The sequence below is a fragment of the Anabrus simplex genome, chromosome 2, assembly GCF_040414725.1.
Source record: "Anabrus simplex isolate iqAnaSimp1 chromosome 2, ASM4041472v1, whole genome shotgun sequence".
NCBI lineage: Eukaryota > Metazoa > Arthropoda > Insecta > Orthoptera > Tettigoniidae > Anabrus > Anabrus simplex.
The window spans coordinates 670,212,237-670,234,086 of NC_090266.1; the positions used below are offsets into that span (position 1 = coordinate 670,212,237).

At 38.6% G+C, this 21,850-nt stretch overlaps 1 protein-coding gene across 1 annotated transcript in view; it reads left to right on the plus strand.

Annotated features, from left to right (window-relative positions):
* The window catches only part of Wnk (Wnk kinase), an 834,378-nt gene that overhangs the window by 403,193 nt on the left and 409,335 nt on the right, over window positions 1-21,850 (plus strand). Inside the window, exon 7 of the mRNA XM_068226022.1 lies at window positions 15,004-15,675. Coding sequence (XP_068082123.1) covers window positions 15,004-15,675 — 672 coding nt within the window. The remainder of the gene's footprint in view (window positions 1-15,003; window positions 15,676-21,850) is intronic.

Below are 21,850 nucleotides of genomic sequence, written 5' to 3' on the forward strand. Positions count from 1 at the left end.
AAAATCTGCTTCATTTAGTGCACAGATAACTGCGTTATTTAACATATGATCTCGGCAGTGTGAATGGATGTAAATCTTACGTTCATTTCTGTAAAAACTATTATGTTTAACAATGCTTTTCTAGAAGTTTCTTTCAATGGCCGGTCATCATGTTATATGAGATTAGTGAGGAACACAAGCAGCAACACTGCAGTAATGACACTGCTGAGCAAGGAGATGTGCCCTTGCTCTATAACATATACAGGTCTCTGTGTTGTTTTTCTTACATGCACAAGTGAATAGCAGTTAGCAATGGGTAAGAAAAATGTGAGTTGCAACACACGATTTAAATTGACACATTTGTAAAAGAAAATTAAGAAATTAATGACAATTTTGCTACAGCATGTGAATTTTTGCCATCACATGTACACCACTGGTGTAAACAAAAAGAACAGTCACAGTATGCCAAGCTGACAGCTTTATGATTTCACCATCATCATCGTCGCCATCATCATCATCATCTGGGTATCCTTCCAGCGGGCCAGGTAGGACTTTTGTGGACAATATGCGTCCATCGGTTCCTGTCGTCATAGAGTTTCTCTCCTTTCACATCCTGTAGTGTTGTTCCTTTCTCGATAAGGACTGCATTTATTTGGTCCAGCCACCTTCTTCAGGGACGTCCAACAGGTGTCCTTCCAGATACTGCCATTTCCAAGTATTGTTTGGGGGTTCTATATCTTCCATCCTTTGCACATGCCCAAACCATTTCAACCGTGCAATGTGTAGTCTTTCCCTTATCGTACAGGTCACTTGCATATCATTTCTAATGCACTCATTTCTAATTCCGTCTCTTCTTGTTTTTTGCATAGCAGATCGTAAAAATTTCATTTCATATGCTTGCAGTTTGCTGATGTCTCTTATCAATAACACACAGGTCTCCAACCCACATGTCATGATTGGCAGGAGGTAAGATTTGAACATTGTTTGCTTGGCTTTTACGGGGACTGCTTTGTCCCACACTAAGATTTTGTACCTGATAAAAAAAAGTGGAACCTTTTGTCAACTCTATTCTGGATTTCCAATTTAGCGTTCCCCTGGTTCGATACAATACTTCCAAGATAGCTGAAGCATTCTCCACACTCAATTCTCTCTCCATGAAGTTTGAGGTCACATTCGCTGGGTGTTCTACTCAATTTCATTGCTACTGTTTTCTTCTTACTCACAGTTAACTTATATTCCTTAAATTTGTTGACCCAGCAATCTAATTTCCTTTGGACTTCTTGCTCTGTTTCTCCCCAAATGGCAACATCATCTGCAAACACTAATGCATTAAAATCACCAGGTTCTGCAGCTTTAATTTTTTTAATGATTACATCCATGAGAGCAAGGGAAAGTAGTGGAGATAGTCCACTGCCTTGTTGTACACCTCTTTTTGTTTGGAACCATTCAGATCTACCATTCCCAATTTGTACACTACTTTCACAGTTTTCGTACAGCAATTGGATCTTACGAATTAGAGAACTTGGAGCCCTTAGTTTATGTAGACATTCCCATATTTCGCTCCTTGGAACACTGTGTCATAGGCTTTTTCTATATCTAGGAATACTATTGCCAGATGTTTCTCTTTTTCCCAGTACTTTTCTATTAGTTATCTAATGACAAAAATTAGTTCTGTTGTTCCTCTGTTGCCTCTGAAGCCGCATTGTTCTTCTTCAAACTGATGTTCTATCCTTCGCTATGATCTTTTCCAATATCTTGAGGCAGTGTGTTAGCAGGGTAATTCCTCTATAGTTTGTACATTTTCTTCTGCTTCTTTCATTGAATACTGTTATGATCAATCCTTTTATCCATTCATCTGGGATCTTACTTTCTCTCCGTATTACTTCTAGTGTTCGATGAAGCCACTGAAGACCTTGTATGCCTGCCACTTTGATTATATCTGCAAATAATCTATCTACTGCTGGTGATTTTCCTCCTTTCATAAGCTTCAGGGCATTTTCTGTTTCTGACCACGTAATTGGTCTTTTTTCATGTTTGATAGGTTCATTGTTTTCATGCTTCTCTTCTTCATTGCCATTTAACAGCTTTTCGAAATAGTTTCCCATTTCTTCTCTGATGTTTTCTGTATTCCGGATTAGGATTCCATCCTCTGTTTCAATTGCTTTAATATCCTCTTTGGTCTCCCACTCTTCAATATTCCATACAACATCTTTTGATTCCCTTTTGAGTCCTCCTCCTAGTTTTTGTGTGTACATCTCCCAACTCCTATCCTTCTCTTCCTTCACAATTCTCTTCACTAATAATTTCTTATCCTATATATTAGTTCGAGGTTGGCTATTTTTTTGTTATCTTGTGGTAAGACACCTTGCATTTGTTTTTGCTTCTCAAAATCTTTGTTTCTTTGCCATATTTTGGTCTTTAATAGTTTTTCTTACTTTTTCACTCCACCAACTGATCTCTTTCTTCTTTATTCCTCCTCTTGTTTTGCCACATACTTCTGCTGTACAACTCACTAATGTTGTTTCAAACAGGTTCCATTTCTCCTGTGCACTTAGTGTTTCATTCTTTGGTACCTTTTCCATTACTGACTCTTGAAAAACTTTTTTTATTTGCCTCATCTTTCAATTTCCAATCTTTTACTCTTGGTATTTTCGGTGTACTTGGTGTTTGCACAACCTTGTAGTTCAAGTCCGCTATTAGTAGCCTGTGATCGCTGTCTAAACATTCACTGGGAATAACTTTTACATCTTTCACACCTTCTCCACTTTTTCTATCTGTTATTACATAATCAATGACTGTTCAAGTTCTTCCATCCCAGCTGTATCTCGTTATGTTATAGCTGTCTTGTTTCCTGAAGGTGTTTTTTATTATCATGTTATTTCTGGCACAGAAATCTAGGACATTCTTGCCTTCAGCATTCCTTCCCCCATATCCAAAGGTCCCCATTACCTCTTCATAACCTGTTCTATCTACTCCAACTTGGGCATCTAGATCCCCTATTATCATAATTTTATCCTGTTGTACAGGGTCCTCCGATTTCTCAAGGAACTCTTGCTTTTCGTCATCATTACATCCTTTCTGCGGAGCATATACTTGGATTATTGTGAGACTGTTACTGCCAAGTTTTACTCTGGCTTTGATCATTCTTTCATTTATATATGTGATATCTGTTATGGCTTCAATATCTTTATGTAGAACAAATCCAACTCCATTCTTTGTTTCCTTCTTGTTACCATGCCAGTATAGCTTGTAATCTTCCCTTAGTTTCTTTTGATTTCAGGGACCAAAATTAGGCCAGTGCCCAGAGATTATAAAAGAACTGTTATTACTGGATCAATAAATAATGGCTATTCAGTTTCACACACAATGTTACAGGCACTGGAGACCCCAAAGAGAACTAATATAGGAATCTCACAATTTGTGGTTTCATTTTCATGCCAACTGAAGTTGTGGACCAAATGTGTCCGCGCACACGCGCATAGGCAATAGCTATGGTGATTTATTCCTATGTGAGGCAAGCAGATGTTACTTTCAGTAATGTTTTTATTAGTTCATTTTCAGGTTTTGTTCAAGGTTTTGGAATAAATATTTTTGTTCAGTAGGGTGCTAATAAATGTTTTCTTCAGATATATATTATACAAGGGAATGCTCGCACTTATGTGCTAGTTTGAAGAGTTTTTACTACCACATGATAAAAAAAAATATCACTAAGTGTTGTTGACTGATTGACAGTATCAAATATTTTACAGATTTACTTTCAAAATATTAATCGTATAAAAGAAATCTTTGTGTATTATTTCCCATATTTGCCTGATTTTAGATTGGACTTGCAGAGGGTTCGAGTGGAAATATAATTAAACTCCAAAGGGTTAACTATCAAAGGGTAGAGAGGGGTCCACTTATTCAATACCATTAGCTTGTATAGTGTCTTATACAATTGGGACTAGTTTCGACCCCATATACACTGGGTCATCTTGAGCCACGATCCAATTGGAAAAACATATGCTCACATACAACACATAATAAATTAAACAATCTGGTATGTCCCAATTTACAATCCAAATTTTAAAATATTTGGGATGTGTTGTTCGGACTTCATCAGTGTTTTAAAATTTGGTTTGTAAATTGAGACATACCAGATTGTTTAATTTATTATGTGTTGTATGTGAGCATATGTTTTTCCAAATGGATCGTGGCTGAAGTATATGGGGTCAGAACTAGTCCCAATTATATAAGACACTATATAAGCTAATGCTATCAAATAGGTAGACTCTTCTCTACCCTTTGATAGTGATCAATTGACAAAATGGACCATAATGAAATTCATAACATATGATTCAAAGGGTTAAAGAACTATTGCTAGGTAACAAAGTCGGGCATCACAATCCTAGGAAAAGACCAAAAAAATAATTTTCCTTATTTTCTCATTCGTGAATTTCCCAAATATATCTACCAAAAGAATTAGAGTAATAAAAAGTTGAGTTGATTTTGAAAGTATTGAAACATGTACTGTATGAAATGTCTGTGAAACACGAAGTTGACATTTCGAGTGTGTTAAACCATCACCTGAGCTGTAATCTACATGCATTGTGTTGTGCTGCAGTATAGCATTGATGGTAAGAGCAAGCCGAATGCTACAGTGCACCTATTTTCCATGTGATAGGTTCGAGTCTGGGTCAGGGATACTCTTTTATTTATGATTTATTTAGTTTTTACCATCTCTTAATGTACGTGAAATATCCTCCTTTATGCACATTTTCAGTGAATAAAAGTGTATGTGGCTCTAAGTAGAAACAGTATGTCATTAGAGTTGGATGAAGATGGGATAGGTAGTGGGGGGGGTGCGACAAAACGGCACTAACAGTGGTTAGTTACATTAGGAAGTGCTTGAAGTGATTGACTGCTTGTTTATTGTTGCCATTAATGCTTTCACGGCCCGTACTTATAGACATGATTCTGTATAGGCTTTTGGGCTTATGCCGTGTTAAGAAAATAGGTGAAATTCTTAACGTTTCGCAGAGAACTGTGCTCTGCGTCCATCCAGAAGTTAGAAATGTATTCTATGTTGAGTGATGCGGTGAAGGCTAGCAAATATTTGTTGCATAATAGACTACGTAAGGTTTAGGAACATAATCGTGTGATGTTCGCTAGCGTGGTGCATATTTGTCTTGTGGTAGCTCTGTTACAGATACTGAAGAAGTCGTGTAATTGTTTATTAAAAACGGCAAATCGAGGAAGTGGACAGGCATCTGCATCTTTCAACGGTGGCACGTATGTTGAATCTCGCACCATCGAGTTTCGTCTCAAGTCGATTGAAGTATTGCTGCTTTCAAGATGACAGTGAAAGTCATTTGCCTCATACATGGCAGAGTTTAACCAACAAATAATTCATGGTCGAAGAGCATGATCTGCAATAATGCACTGATACTTTTATGGGTCCCAACTGCAAATGTTTTTATATTTGTTATCGGGTATTTTGCACACTTTTTAATACACTGTTTTTATTTAATAAGTCCCAGTGGAAAAGGTTTTTAATATTATCTCTCGTCTTTTAATACTTGCATCACATCTTCGGAAATGGTAGATAGCCTATATCTTTCTCTGTACCCCTACATACATGACATAAAATGCACACATTCTGGAAAAAAACATATCGAGTGTTTATATTACACCCTTCTGGGTCTCGAATGGAAGACCCGCGCATGAGAATGCCTCCACATAACTGGGTAAACACCCACGGATGAGACTAGAGTAAGGGGGGCTCGACTAGCCTAACGAGCTTCAAACCGATTCCCTTCCTACTTTCTGTGCTAGCCGCGGCAACTCGACCACTTGGGGAGTGGTTACGTTCGAAAGAAAGAAAGGAGAAAAAAAACCAACAAATATTTAAGATGGAGTCTTATGTAATATGAAAGTAGGATTCTCCGGGTTCAACTATTACTGGATACTGCTTAGCATAACTACAAATGACAAGAATCATATAAAGGGGGTTACGAATACTAATTTATTCAAAATATGACATAATAAAAGAAGGAAAATACACCACCCTATACAATGAACTCTCCGCATACGGGAGGAAAGGAAAAGTAATTGACACTCTAAATATGACTCGCCTAAGGGCGTCGTTGGCACAACGGTATAATTGAGGTTTTGCGACCACTTTCGTCCATCTTTCCCTCATAAGTTCATGCCGTTTCATTACATTTTATTCTTCTGTCGATCACATCGTGTAATATGAGATGATGTCCACTTACATAACACATTATATTCTTAGCACGTAATCAACTGGTCCCTACGCTTACATAATTGACACATCAAAGAGATATTTACATAATACACAACAAAAACACACATATTATTTAGCTAAACCCCGGACTCCCCTTATCTATCGCCAAGACCAGACAACGCTGAGCGACGGTTCTGTTTGAACTCAAAATAGATGCACCTTACATACTAAACACACACAGATATATACACTTCATGCCGAAAAGAGGCCATTCCTGTAAGAAAAACATGGTCATCAGTATCATCTGCCTCAGCCCATCCGACCTGGGCTCGAACATATGACACCGACCGAGAGGTGCATTCCTGAAAGAGAAATCTCGAACTAGCTACGGTCTCATATCACCGGACATTGGGGAGAGATCCATATTAATTTATTAATTACCTTTTAAATCACCGTGATATTATCATTATATAAGTATTCTTCGCTAAGCCATTTAAACCAAACAAAAGAGCACAGTGAAAACTCAGAGCCCAAGTCTTGCGACAATAGGACAGCAGGTCCCCTTCTGTCACGAAGGGGGCGAACAGACCCGCACAAAAAAAAAAAGGAAAAGGAAGGGTAGGTCATTCGCCGTACTGCAGCCAGCACTCATTCATTAGCTACGTCAGCTTCTTGACTCCTCTCAATTATAATGGCCAGGCCTCCTTTTCCTCGGAGAGACACATATCTCTGGCCCATTTGTTTATTCATCTTACCGTATAATTCCCATGAAATACTCATTTATTCTATACCTTCTCATTCTTTTCATGAGCACCATCACTTCCAAATTATCTCATCAGAAACTATCTGGGCATTCGGCCCTCTCATTAGTCTCATATCGCGTATCTTCTTACTTTGGGCTCTCCTGATTCCTTGATTCCACGTTCCACAACTTCTTCGCTTACCGCCCAGAGTTGCATATATTTATATTTCTACCGTACATAAGACTCTGGCTTCCCTGGATCTCAGCCAGTTGCATACAAAAAAAATCCATACCTTTCTGGTTAAATAATCAGGAATCACGGGAAACTCGCGAACTGTCCCTCACTATTATACCTAAATAACATAATGCACCTCTCTCTCGGTCAGGATTTCTTCTCTCTTGTTGTACATGCACTTATCATATGTGTAAATTACGCATGCATCATCTGATTGACCCATGAGTTTCCCCAGCAAATACAATCGCCATATTGGACATTAACTAGCAACCTATGGACGTGATTTTGTCTGCTAATTTCTTATTGTTCCAGCCACCCCTAAGGGAAACTCAAATATTCTCCTATCCTTGTCTCCCTTACTTGCTAGGATACACCACATATTACTAAGAATAACCCCTCACGATAAACTAATCATTAAGAAGAAAAAAAATGGGTCGTCTGGGAGTTAGCTCCCTTGAATTTACGTTAACATTTTAAAGAACAATAAATTCCCATATTAGGACATGCATTATTTTACAACAATTTAAGTATTTACAAAGGAAAGCTCATCCTATCCCCGGTTATACATTATTGTGCTTAAGAAATTTATATTTGACATCAAATCATCTGTTTGGTGGCCGTGGTTTTTCCTTCCACGGGAGACCCATGGTGGAGTTTACTCCTGCATGACCTCGGCGCTGGCGTCGAGCGTGCTGTCCTGTGACCCTGGTACACACAGGTCCGGCATTCTGGCTGGCTCGTTCACTGCTGAAATCTTAAAGTAATCCAAGGGGTAACACTTCACAACTCGTCACACGGTCCTGCTGTTACCACGACACGAACACAGAGTCTACACCACGAACAAGCAGGTCATGCCACTTACAGCGAGCGCGTTCACAGCATGAATCGGGTAGCTCACAACACCTGAGCCCCTGACTTAGAGTAGCAACTTGGGTGATACCAATTTACGAATATCACGGACTCATTTAGGCTGGCATTGTACATAGCCGAAATCGCTACTCGTTTATAAACTCTACTTGCAGCTTATTTACTGACACGCGGCACAGAGACATTCGCCTAGGCTCGCTTGGCTTCCCGTCCGCACTTCACAAAGGCTTCGTATTTCACGGCCGAGACGAACACAATAGCACTGAGTTAATATGTGGTCAGTAGGGTTCTGACTGTAAACTGGGGCACAACGTGACACAATGTCCCCTCTCAACGACCCGCTAAGAACTGTCTTCAGCGAGGGTCAGCTCAGCTTTTATGGCATACGCACCGGAAGATAATGGGTGTCAACGATTCACGGTTCATTAAGGACAAGAGCTCCTTTCACCCCAGGAATTCAGACCATTTAAATAGTGGATATTGTAGCCCTCTTTTTCCTCTCTTAATTGATCCAGGTGCGCTTAACCAACGATCGGCAATTATCCCGTAATTCGACTCCCGCCTTTAATTATTTCATTAGCGTCCCTCGGGGGTGGAGTCATCTTTTGAGCGCGGCTCTTAGCTTGGGTGACGCTCTTGTATTGACATGTGTTTGCAATCTGTTAAATCTGGACATCTGGTGACCTCCTTTCTTCCCCTGAATAAAGTATTACATATTTTTAGTCTGGGAAACGCAGAAAATTCAGCTCTATTCATTGGTGTGTCTCCCATAATTTTCCTATGTCTGGATCAAAAGATTATCCCATTTTTATGCGCCAAAATCCAACGTTGGCACCCGTAACACGTGCATAAAAACCCGGAAGTTCCTTATGTTAGTTTGGAACTCTGGGAAGCTAGGCCACACCTCGGGGCGTATCTGACTACTCCAGCATCGCGTCATCTTCTAGCTCTCTCTGCAAGTTGAGAGGGTCTTTTCGCGGGGCTTGGCTCCTGCCCAGTCTTCCCTTTGTTTTCCAGGCGCTCTTACGCGGGTTCCATTCTGGCCGGACGCCACTCGATCCCCATCGCCCATACTACTACCAATGACGCGACCTTTAGGAGTGATTTTAATGAGGTAGAAAGGCACCTATAATTCCAGTGAGCTGTACAGGACACTGTACGGTTTCAATATATTCAGGTTGGATATTTTTTATTCACATATTCAATAGTACATTTCCTCACTTAACTCATTACCTCTCCTTGTTACCTGCAGAAATGCGTAACGAGGTTTACTGAATAAACTAACTTCCGAAATCAGTCATCCACTTTGCATTGTATCTTGAGGTGTATCACATTCTTGCTTAATTTCAGTACATAGTTTTAAAATTAAGCGATCGTTTACTTCAGCCTTTATTTCTAACGAGTTAACTCCTTCTATCGCTCACGTTATTTACGCATTTGTAACAAAAACATGTTCTTTTTCATTTCAAATTGTGTGTATAGAACACCAGTCGACGAGTACTACTAATCGACTCCAATATCGCCTTCGAGTTCAGATGTCAACGAGAGAGCTCGCTAGTGCACATAACCAAAAATCTATACCGAAGATGATCGATCCCATTCACTATAGTTGTTGGAGTGCATAAATATTGATAATGGAAAAAATTACGCACGCTTAATCGCTCGTAATAATGGATGCATGAGTGATAGGGTTCTTGCTAGTACCGAAGGATAATACACAGTTTAATGTAGGGATTTTCAAGGGACAGAAAAAGCTGTCGTTATAACAGAGTTCTCGCTATATGCCGTACTCGCAATAGAGGACTTCTACTGTATTATGTTTAGCTCCTTCCCTGAAGGTCAGCATACTAGTATTTTCGGTTCAGAGGGCCCCCACATTCAGTTCCCGACTAGGTAGAGGATTTTTTTTTTTTTTTTTTTTTTTTTTGCTAGTTGCTTTACGTCGCACCGACACAGATAGGTTTTATGGCGACGATGGGACAGGGAAGGGCTAGGACTGGGAAGGAAGCGGCCGTGGCCTTAATTAAGGTACAGCCCCAGCATTTGCCTGGTGTGAAAATGGGAAACCATGGAAAATCATTTTCAGGGCTGCCGACAGTGGGGTTCAAACCTACTATCTCCCGAATATTGGATACTGGCCGCACTTAAGCGACTGCAGCTATCGAGCTCGGTGTAGAGGATTTTAACTGTGTATGGTTAATTCCTTTAGCTTGGGGACTTGGTGTTTGTGCTTGACAGTGCACATCCCTTCATCTGCACCACACTACAAATGACCACAGAAATGTGCGATAGTGATCTTTCCACTTAGTGCTGGCTTCAGAAAGGGCATCTGGCCATAAAACTGGGTTATTCCCACACAAATGCCGACCCCATGAAAAAAACTGGGGAAAAGGCCATGAAGGAAAAGATTTAATAATAATAATAATAATAATCATTTTAAAATCTGGTTAGAAGATCACACGAAAAGCCACAGCGAGAAGATAAGGAGATTCTGGGAGAAGGATAAGGTAACATCAGCTAAATAAGTTCAATCGCACTCCCTACATGGGCATGACAAAGAAAGAAGAATAGTAAATTCATGGGAAAATTATCTAAGTTTTTTGAAATTAAAACTGAGTAGGTAATCACTAATCCTCTTCAATCTAGAATGTTATCCGCAAATAGAAAGAACAACTTTCCAAGGAAGGTTTATTAAACCAATTACATATTGGAGGATCGAAGAGCGGTGTCGAGATCAATTGCCTAGCATTTGCTGATGACCTAGAAGTCTTGTCCAGAATTGTAGACACAGCTATAGAACAGATAAATCTACTAAAGGAACAAGCAGGAAAGGCAGGGCTCCAGTTTATCTTTGAGCGATTGACTATACAAATCTTTCAAGTACTTGATAGGAGACCTAAAGTTTCTGACAAGTGATTTTAGGAGGTGAGGAAGGATCAACAAGGATAGACTAAGGGGAGAGGTCATCTCAAATTGGGCAAGTACCATTTACAAATCAACAACTCCAAGGGCTTCCTTGAAGAAGAAAAGCAGAACAGTGGTTGGACAATGGAAAGACTGCAGGCTGCAAAGGAAAGAAAGCAACGATTCTAGGCTGGAAAAAAAAAAAAAAAAAAAAAAAAAAAAAACTTCCCAGAAATGTGCAACAGTTATTTAACATGGTTTTTATTGACCCTAACTTTGTGCTTTTCGAAAGCATTTTACATTTTTAGGAACAAACACACAGTGGACATTAACAGGTTTCAAACACAACTGATTGACAAATAACTAAGAAGAGTGAAAAAAACAAAGGATGTAGCCAAGGGTAACATAACGGTACTGAGAGGAGAATGACCTGAATGCTATTTCGGAGAATCTGTGCTTGGGCAGAGAGAGGGTATTCTAACAATAGTTTACTTACCGCCTACACCCAATGTAACGCATTCCTCGGAGCAGTGTTCCTAAAAAAGTAATTAGTATAGCAAGTGTTAAAAGTTCTGAAACCAAGAAAATAATTGCAGCTCCTATGTGCTATCTGTGTAAACAATGTTGCCAGATATTGAACTAGAAAATAACTAGAAATGTATACTATTTTTGTTGTTGTTTGTTTTAAACACGGAATACTTAATGAGGGCCACTTAAAAGTCCTCAGTGGGCTGGATGTGGCTTGAGGGCCATAGTTTGGCCAGTCCTGCTTTAGAGAAATATCTACGATGAAGGTGTGTCTGCATTAACATGAAAATATATAAATAGAGAAATATCTACGATGAAGGTGTGTCTGCATTAACATGAAAATATATAAATATACAGTTCAAAAAAATTAGGGGAACATGTTTTTGAATGTATGCTATGCTCCAGAAAACAATACCTCACACCCATTTGTATTACCAAATAAACCTTTATTCTTTACCGTTGGAGTATACAAAAGAACATCGATGGATTCGCATTCATTTTCAGAACACAAACGGAAATGTCGAAAACAAAGTAGTAAGTCCTCCAGGGTGGATTTTTATCACAGTTGGAGAGCTTCAGTATGGTGTATGTCCTCCACGAACATTTATCACAGCTTGACACCTACATGGCACGCTCCATATAAGTCGACGGACGTCACGTTGCAGTATTGGGTCCCATTCTTCCATGAGAGCCTGTTCGAGGTCTTGGAGAGTCTGTGGTGGAACAGGATGCCCACGAACACTTCTATCAAGCCTATCCCACACATGCTCGATGGGATTAAAGTCGGGACTCACTGCTCGCCATTCCATCTCTTTAATGTCCAGTTCTCGCAAGACAGCTCTGGTGATGTGCGCTACATGAGCCCTGGCATTGTCATGCATGAGTATGAATTCAGGGCCAATACCGTATGCAGCAACCAACACATGCTGTAGCAGTATCTGCTCAATGTACCCCGCAGCGGTAAGATTACCATGGACGACGACAAGATCCGTATGGCCATCAATACTGATGTCGCCCCACACCATCACAGAACCTTGTCCGAATCGGTCGCCTTCCTGGACAACATCTGGCATGTACTGTTCACCACAGCGTCTCCATACACATTGACATCCATCACGCTGTGTCAGGGGAAATCTGGACTCGTCTTTGAACAACACAGGTCTCCGATGGCGAAGTTGCCAGTTGACATGGGTACGGCAAACAGAAGGCGAGCTGCGTGATGCTGCTGCATTAAACGGGGCACTCGAGTCTGGGTCATAAGGACACTTCTCTTAACCTGTTCTTTACTGTCTGGTCAGACACCGTGACTCCAGTGACCTTCCTGAAGTCTTGTTGCAGTTCTCTGGCAGTTGCTGAATGACGGCGCAACACACAGATGGTCAGATATTTGTCATCCTGTGGAGTTCTCATGTGTCCATGACCTTGTCCAACCCTCCTTGTGAACTGGCCTGTCTCATTTTAATGATTCTACGAGCGTTGAATAACTGATGGAAAGATATTGAGATCCACAGCAACACGACGAAAAGTCCATCCTTCCTGAATCAAAGTGATCGCCCTTACGACTTGAACCTCGTTAAGATGTCTCATGGGATGTGCTGGTTTACGTACAGTGTGCTCAAATGACCGCAGTAGTCCGTATACCTCACAACGACACACGGACGCACCGCTATTCACTTTGTTTTGAGGGGTCACCTGACAGTTTAATGAATAGCTACGCCTACAGATGGAGTATAACTCCGATTTGACATACCCTGAGTAGCTAAGGTCTCAAGGTATGCTGTACGACCATTGGAACCCCATCTACCAACTAAAAGTTCACATACCGGACGTTACAAACATGTTCCCCTAACTTTTTGAACTGTGTGTATTATGGCATTCTTGGTTAAGAATTACATATTGAAATTTCTTTATCTAACCATTCCTATTGCTTTATTCTGAATGAGTGATGCTTCTTAAGTCTGTATGTTTTCAATTTAATTTCAATCTAACTGCTTTTCTTATTTATCATCCGTTTATAAATTCACTTAATAAAATCTTAAAATATGTGTTAGTAATGCCTTGCAGAAATTTACAAAGTGCTAGAATCTAGAAAGAACTTAATGTAGCACATTAGTTTGACCATTGTTCACTTCATAGTCAAGCAGTTAAGCCTGGCCTACTGTAGGACTGGGAAGCTGCACTGTTTGGAGATGTGAAGTTTGAATGCAACAGCTTTTATTAGTGTGGTTTTTCCCATTTTTTTCTGTACTTGCTCCTGGAATATGGTGGGATACTACCAATTTCCAGTTCATAAGCATATATTCCAGCCCCTGGTTCAAATATTTACAGTTATACTAGCATAGGATATCAATCAGATAGGTTTCCACGTTCGTATGAAGTTGAGATTGATAATGAATTATGTAATTCCCAAACCCCTATTACAAATCTACCAACACCTTACACTTTCTCCAGGGGAATCCTCTTATCTCTCCTTGCTTACACATTGAACATTTTTCCAGTTTGTGACTTTGATAATTACCACTATGTATTTTAGTGTAAATGATTACAGATATAGAGCTTAAATAAACAAACATAAAAGATTTCATTTTTTATATACAGTAGAACCTTAGTAATCTGAGCTAATTAGGGCTGTGGTCTGTTCGTATTTGTAAATGTTCGAATTATCCAAAAATAAATCGTGTAATACTGTATATAGAATACGGTATACAGTTAAGGCTACAGCATTAGCAGCCACTTAGTTCCGTATGCCAAAAGGGAATTGCCCATTTTTCTGTTTAAGTTACTGTGTTTTCATACAAATATGAAAATTACCTAAATTAACAGGGCAATAGAGTTAAACATTGCATTAGAAAGTACAGTAATGGTATTTTTATACAACAAACTAGTTTTGAAGCAAATTTCAAAATGTAGTACAAAATTGCTTACTGTATCAGTCATTTCTTCTTTATAGCTTTAGTTATATTAGAACTACACTATAATTTATGTAACAATATATTGTACTGTATATGGATTCTATTCTACTGAATGCTGCCTTAAAAATATTTTTTTAAATTACCGGACTATGGTTCAGTCCTTTCTTTACATTGTAAGTGGGATTTTAATTTTTTTCCTTTGTCATTGATTCTATGCAGATTGCTCACAATTTCAGATTTGCAGGGTTCAGATTGTTGGGGTTTTACTGTACTTTAGAATGGATATGCTAAAAGTTCTCGGTTAACCGCTTCGGAAGTTGTAACCCATAATAATACTTCTTGGTAATTTGTAAATGGAGACATGGAATGTGAACTTATGACTAGGATGATTCGTAAATGTTCGCATATTCTCATTCTCGTTCATTAATTTATTCATTATCATTCTGTCATCTATGTGGAAAAAGTTTAATAAAATATTTCTGATTTACCATGCTTACTCTGTTACTTTTATTATTTTTGTGTTATCTTGCATACACTAAAGTACAGTTGGCTTATGAAATGGGAGCCTTATTTTGCATACAGGTTTATCTTACTGAATTCTCTTTTTCAGGGTACTACTCAAGGTTCTGGATTTCGTACCATGGGTTCGAGTTCTCGTCGTGGTGTAAGATCGAAAGTGTCTTCACGTGGCACGTTGGATCCACAAGAAGTGACTAAAGTAATTAATAATCTGGACAGAGTTGCCAAAGGTGATATCAAATCACCTGTATGTGAAGCATTCAGTGAACCACTGAAGTGGGCCGCTGGTAATACACCCTCTGTTCATCCAACATCATCAAAGAGATTGTTGGATAGTTCATCAGAAATTTTAAGCATTCCAGATAATGAGGATTTAGAAATGGCCAAAGAAATTGAGAGTGACCAAAAGGTACCCGACAAGTACACTTTGTTAAGCTCTGTGGAACCATTTTTAGAAGGGACAGATGTTCTTCCTGATCTTAATTCAGCAGATCTTGACAGAGGTTGCTTACCCGATGAAGATGGAATTGTTGTGGTTGATAGAGAGATGGGTAAAACTGTTGATCCATCTTTCTCAACATTAACTGCAGTTAAGTCTACTGTATCAGAAGGTGAAGATGAAGATGAAGAAAAGGCCATAGGTGCTTCTCCTGATGGTCGATTTCTGAAATTCGAAGAAGAAATTGGAAGGGGAAGTTTCAAGACCGTTTTCAGAGGATTGGATACACAGACTGGAGTTTCAGTAGCATGGTGTGAGTTACAGGTAAGAGAATCACAAATTCCTTGTTGCTAATGTGTGATGTTTTATTGAGTTGTAAAATGTCATATCATTGGGTAGGTGAAATTTAAAGTTCATATTGGGAGACCAGTATGTAGATTTATGCAACCACACTGTGTACTCATTGTTCTTCAGCCTTTCATTATATTTACAGTAACTGAGTGATTCCATCCTTTCTAGGGTGATGATCTGATATATATGGTCTGTACATGCTTGTAGGGAATTGATGTTCTCAATAGGGAAATTATATAGGGTCCTGAATATACAGTAATCTCAAGGTGTTAGGTCCAATGAACACAGTGGGGTGAGTTAGGAGTTTTCAGCATAGCTGCACCAATTTCTACAAGGCATGTGGTCTAACATTACCCATATACAAGAGAACACCCTTCCTATTGGTCACTTCCGGGCACTTGGTATGAATATGGCCTATTTTAAAGTCTAGTTAGGGACAGTAGTACTTGCTGGAATGTAATATCTGGTTGGATATCAGGAACTCGTTATATATTACACCTTTCTATTATAACCAGATACACACCTTCTTTGGATGCAGTCTGACTTTTGAAATGATGAACATTGACTTGTTTTATTTTCCCCAGGAGCATTGAGCATTTTTGCATGAGGAGTTGTTATTCGTGTATTCAAGTGTCTCCAAATACCGTGCAGTGGTCACACGAGATGAGTTTAAAGACTTTTCATTGTCGTGTCACCTGATATGGATAGTTTTTAGTGAGTGTTTGTTTGATCATCACAGATGACTGCAACCCAAAAATCTGTTGATATTTCTCACTCGCCTTTTGCTCTCACTGCTTCCATATCTGCTCCTACTGTAATTTTCTGATTCATCAGACCCTGAAGATGGGTGACAAGAGGTACGGGATCATGACACAACGTTTTTGAAGTGTCAGATTTGCTACACAGCCACCGTAATTTATGAATATCTCAAAGTTTTACTGTCTCACTTCCTAAAAGTTTAGTGTTGTTTTAAAATTCATGGAGGCGTATTGGTGATCTGTTGTAAAATACTGTACTGTACATTGAGATGGTGCAAAGAGGAATAAGAACATTGTGCCACTTGTAGCACAGACGTGGATTGGTAAAGAAAATAATAAGCATATTTTATTAAATAAAAGCTGTTAATCATCAGTATGAACATGAACGTAATACAAACTTTACAGTGAACTTTAGTACAAACATAACTGCAAACAGAACTAATCTGTTCAGAGTTTAAAGTGCACATCAGTCAGTCAATCAATCAATCATTGATCTGCATTTAGGACTGTCGCCTAGGTGGCAGATTCCCTATCAGTTGTTTACCTAGCCTTTTCTTAAATGAATTAATCTATTTAATATATTTTTGGTAAATGGGTAAATGTGGTTTTGAAGGACTATATAAGGGTTCTTCTAAGTGCCTTGTACATTTGTATATAGTTTATTTTAAACTAATTGTATACATATTCCTAAATGCTTTGTTTTGTTACTCTGAGGCAAGTGTGATAAACTGATATAACTTGAAAACAATATTCTTTAACCCATGGGTAAATAATGCAAGTATCATGCTCGAATTATTATTATTATTATTATTATTATTATTATTATTATTATTATTATTATTATTATTATTATTATTATTACTTGTGAGGTATAGCTATGAAGTGTTTACATCCACTTATGCCGGGCTGAGTGGCTCCGACGGTTGAGGCGCTGGCCTTCCGACCCCAACTTGGCAGGTTTGATCCTGGCTCAGTTCGGTGGTATTTGAAGGTGCTCAAATACGTCAGCCTCGTGTCGGTAGATTTACTGGCACGTAAAAGAACTCCTGCGGGACTAAATTCCGGCACCTCGGTGTCTCCAAAAACCGTAAAAGTGTAGTTAGTGGGACGTAAAGCAAATAACATTATTACATCCACTTATTAGTATTAGTATCATTATTATTTACGATCATATTGTTTGTGAGGTTATGTCATGAAACGTGCTGTATGTATATATATATGAGTTCAGTTAATGTAAGAACCTGTAATTAATAGTATATAATTTATTATTATCTGTATATAGGGTGTGTAATCCACTACAGTATTATGCAATACATTGCAATATCCAGAATAACACTTTGTAAGATGTGAACTATGTAGAACCTTCCTTCCAATCGTAACTATGCATTAAGTACTCTAGAATTTACTAGAAGAAATGCTGTGACATATCCTTCTAGAAGCCTGGCCAGGTGACATATATAAGGAAGCGATCTTGGTGGTTGAGTGGAGTTATTGGTTACCTGGAGTTGTTTTTGTGAACAAGTGTTGTGTTTATGCCAACATGCTAATGTCAGCAGTCAGCTGTTTCAAGGTTTCAGTCTCCATGTGCTTCATGATAGGCATTTGATAGAAATGGTGGTTTGTTGATTGTTTGGTTTCGTCGCCATAAGACCTATCTGTGTCGGCGCGACGTAAAGCCCCTAGCAAAAAAAAAAAAGAAAATTGTTTGGTTAATGTGTAACCTATAAATAATTACAAATAAAATCTGTGTATGCAAGTTACAGCATTTTGTGTGAGTCTTTGTGGCTACATAAACTCTTTTATGATACAGTATTCATTAAAGCTGCAGAAGATACTGTATATGTGTGGGTGGGGGGGAGGGTATATAACATGACTTTGTTTCTGAAATTGCTCTACTACAATTTTGCTTACTTTGCACTGCTAATGCACTTGTATTATTGAAACTATTATTTATCATCATCTTACGATTACCTACATATTGAGATATTATGAAAGAGAAGCACTAACAATAGATTCAGACTTCTCCTTGTAAACAAGAATCATGTTTGATGACGTCACAACCTCCGCTCTGATTCCATAATTTAACTGCTCCAAATTCCCTGTACTAGTAATGATGTTGCTAAAAAACTTCTTTACATGTTTTTATGCATGTTACATGGACAGAATATCAGGTTATGTTATTGGAGTCAGATTTTAGCAATGCAAAGTGTGATTTCAGTATCAATGGCACCACTCGAGATCATTTGGGATGAATTATAAAAAGTTCGTAATGGAGTATTTTTTTCGGTGAATAGGTTACATATTCTTGAAACGTCAGTCAGTCAATCAATCAGTCAGTCAGTCATATGCATTTAGGGCTGTCGTCCAGGTGGCAGATTCCCTGTCAGTTATTTGCATAGCTTTTTCTTAAATATTTTCAACGAACTTGGAAATTTAACATTTCCCTTGATAATATATTCTAATCCCTTATTCCTCTTCCTATAAATGAATATTTCCCCTGATCTGCCCTCTTGAACTCCAACTTTATTTTCATACTAAGATCTTTTCTCTTTTTAAAAGCTCCACTCAAGCTTATTCTTCTATTTATGTATTCCACGCCACCTCTCCACTGACGACTCTAAATGTACCACATATTATTACAAGTTAAAAACTTCATCCTTCTTCCATATCAACTCCGAAATTTAAAATTATAATGGTTGGGGAGATCCACCAAATCAATACAGCCTTACAATTACACATAATGATTAATTATATTCAAAAAAATCGCAGTACATGTTTCGGCTCCTAAGACCCATCTTCAGTCAGTACAAAAAATCTAAATTAAAATAGCCATAAATAAGACAAACAATTAAAACATTGTTTAACACATTAAAAACACTGTATACACAGTATGTATGAGGTACATTCAACTTAAATCTTTTAATAATTTCATAGCTCAAATTAAAATCGAAAATCAAAAGATTCTGTTTCTTCAAATTGTAACACTCCCATTTTTAAATACTTCTTAAAGTTAAAACATATGCCTCTCCTGCAGTGTTAATTAAAAAACTTCTGTTTGCTCCTCAACGATGAATCCTATGACTATATTGAATTACTATTAATAATCTTGATCCGTATTGACTTGATCACAACAAATATGTAGGTGGATGGTCCGCCTAGTCAATACTAAATATTAATTATTTATATCTATTTACATAAGTCTAGTACATGTAATAAATATAAATATATTTGTTATATTGAATTATGCTGAATTTTCTTATTTGTGATAGTCTAGTACAAACATATATTGTAAAAAGAAAAGAATCAAACTAATACAGTGACCAGTTTATGAAGTATAAATTAGTGAAGGAAGAATGAAGAGGGAACGCGTTTCCTCTTGTTTTGTTCCTTTAGAGCCGACTCCCTTTCTAAGTAACGTGGTCAAGTTTGGCGGCTGCTGCTGTGTGTCTAGTGTTATACCATTGCATGGTATAAATCTCATTCTGTATTGACAGTTATCGCTTTACAAATAAAAAAGGTCTTATATAATTCTCCTTTTCAGTACAAAAACCAGTGTTCTATCTCCGTAATACATTCCATACAGGAGCTTGGCTAGCTGTAAGTGGACCGAGCTCGATAGCTGCAGTCGCTTAAGTGCGGCCAGTATCCAGTATTCGGGAGATAGTAGGTTCGAACCCCACTGTCGTCAGCCCTGAAAATGGTTTTCCGTGGTTTCCCATTTTCACACCAGGCAAATGCTGGGGCTGTACCTTGATTAAGGCCACGGCCGCTTCCTTCCCACTCCCAGCCCTTCCCTGTCCCATCATCGCCATAAGACCTATCTGTATCTGTGCGAGGTAAAGCAACTAGCGAAAAAAAAAAGGAAAAAGAAAGCTGTAAGTGTGGGAAGAGAAGGGGAGGATGGAGGGGGAGGGGTAGCTGTGTGGCTAGCAGTAACTGGCAGAAGAGAAGGGGAAGATGGAGGAGGAGGGGTAGTTATCATCATCATCAGTTTGCCCTTCCAGCGAGCTGGGTAGTGTGTTTGAAAACGAGCGTCTTCCAAAGTTGCCTATTCAAAATATTTTGTTGTCCATGACAGATTCCCAATTCCATCCTCTTCTCTCCACGCCTTCTCTCAGTTGGAAAATTCTAAATTCCCATGGAGGCAGTTAGATTTTTTCACCAATAGAGCATGTAAAAATCATATCAGATGTAAGGCTTTTCAGGCGTTTGCTCTATTAACCAGCATTTTGTCTTAGGTCTGACACTAGACTCATCAGAGTGGGATCTGTCACACCCTACCCACTGACGCTGGGGTGTATGCAGGTGAACTTACCAGAAACCTTTATAAGAGGCTCAGTGTGATAACTGCATATGGGAGATAAATCTCCACAATGGAATTATTGCCCGCCTAGCAATTCCGAATGGAAAATTCTAAATTCCCATGGAGGCAATTAGATTTTTTCACCAATAGAGCATGTCAAAATGTCAGCGTCAGTGGGTAGGGTCTGCCACATCCCACTCTGATGAGTCTAGTGTCAGACCTAAGACGAAACACTGGTTAATAGAGCAAATGCCTGAAAAGCCTTACATCTGATATGTTTTTGACATTCTCTCAGTTGGTCCGTCCATCTTCTTCTCAGTCTTCCAGCTGGTCTTCTACCTGTTATTCTCTTTTCCAAATAAGCATATGGTAACCTTGTGCTATTCATTCATTTAACATGCCCAAACCATTTAAGTCTAGGTGACCTAAGTCTTTCCTCCATCGATTCATTTAGACCTAGGTTAGATCAGATCTCGCCATTTTTCACGTGATCAAGTCGTGTCTTTTGGAGGCCAGTTGTAAGAAATTTCATTTCACAGGCTTGAATCCTACTACAATCCTTTGATATTAGTGTGCAGGTTTCCAGAGAATATGTAAGGATGGGAATGAAATATGACTTGTACAGGGTCATTTTTGTTCTTTGTGAGACCATCTCATTCCATAGTAGGTGTCTAATGATACTGTAAAAGTTAGAGCCTTTGGTTACTCTATTTGTTATTTCTATTCTTAAATGATTGAGCTTTTACAGTAGCTAGTATTTCCAATAAAGAAGGTATTTGGACAAATAAAGGATTCTTACTTTCGAGGATCTCATTTAAATTATGGTTACTATTTTAAAACTCGTCTGGAAAGATATATAAATTTTTGGTAGTATTCAAAATATTACCTTTTGTAGCTTTCCTAAGGATGGTTGGATCTTGCTTAATAGATGTAAAAGCATGATTTGCCTCACTCATGTGACTACACATTGCCGAGAATTTTCGGTTCTTCTTTGCATCGACATATTCTGGGTACCTAATCATGACGCTACTTCCCGTTTGTCCAATGTACGTAGCTCCACAATGATTACATGCAAGTCTTTAAATGC